We start from the raw sequence: 757 nt of genomic DNA on the forward strand, positions 1-757 counted from the left end.
GAAATGAGCTGGGGAGGTCTGCTGTCAGGTCAGCTTCATCAAATGACTTGCAATAAGCCCGCTTAGATAAATGTCCTCCCAGAGATTTGGGACTCTGAAATTCTCTATAACACCTGCGGCAAATGAACTTGCCATCTTTAATTATGGCAGGCCATTTTGTTCTTCTGCTTCTCTTAACTCTTTTTTTGCCCCCATCATTTGACACATTTCCAGTGTTACTCTGAGAACTTGGAGAACTCCCGTTTGATGGAGGAATTTCATTGTTAAGAAGCGGTAAACCTAAAGCCGTCTCTCCAGATCTCTCCAACTTCACCACTGCAGAGAATGATTCGTTGTTTGTTTGCGGCAGGTAATCTGCTGGAGAATCCCTGGGAACTGAATTGTTCAAATTGTCAGTGTAAGAGGGCAACGCAGACATTTGAGCAGATCCCAGATTTGTCTCTGCTACAGAATTAACGGCCACATTAGGACTCATGACTTGTTGAGGAGGAATGAGATTGCCGAGTGAATGCAGACTGTCACCTGAGGTGTCATTGAGTGTTTGAACACTGTCTGCTTGAGCTGGTGCTGGGTTAACATTAGGATTATTATGCAGTTGTAGAGTAGTATAGCTCATTACTCTCTGCTGTGCATTGTCACTAGAAGCTGCATTCACATGAGTAAAATGACTGCTAGGAAGCGTGTTTATGTTTTGGGTCATTGACTGAGAATGACATGTCTGTTGTTGGAGTACTGAATTGTTCCTGGGGTCCCACAA

The 757-nt window shown here is 43.9% G+C and overlaps 1 protein-coding gene across 1 annotated transcript; it reads right to left on the reverse strand.

Moving 5' to 3' along the window:
* Positions 1-4: 4 nt before the first annotated feature.
* Positions 5-754, reverse strand: LOC107682430 (zinc finger protein 292-like; the record flags this gene model as incomplete). The annotated part of the gene is made up of 1 exon (XM_016478669.1): positions 5-754. A coding segment is annotated over one exon (750 nt), but the record flags the coding sequence as incomplete, so codon positions are not given.
* Positions 755-757: the final 3 nt, after the last annotated feature.

The sequence above is a fragment of the Sinocyclocheilus anshuiensis genome, unplaced genomic scaffold (assembly GCF_001515605.1).
Source record: "Sinocyclocheilus anshuiensis isolate Anshui unplaced genomic scaffold, SAMN03320099.WGS_v1.1 C32188309, whole genome shotgun sequence".
In the NCBI taxonomy this organism is placed as follows: domain Eukaryota; kingdom Metazoa; phylum Chordata; class Actinopteri; order Cypriniformes; family Cyprinidae; genus Sinocyclocheilus; species Sinocyclocheilus anshuiensis.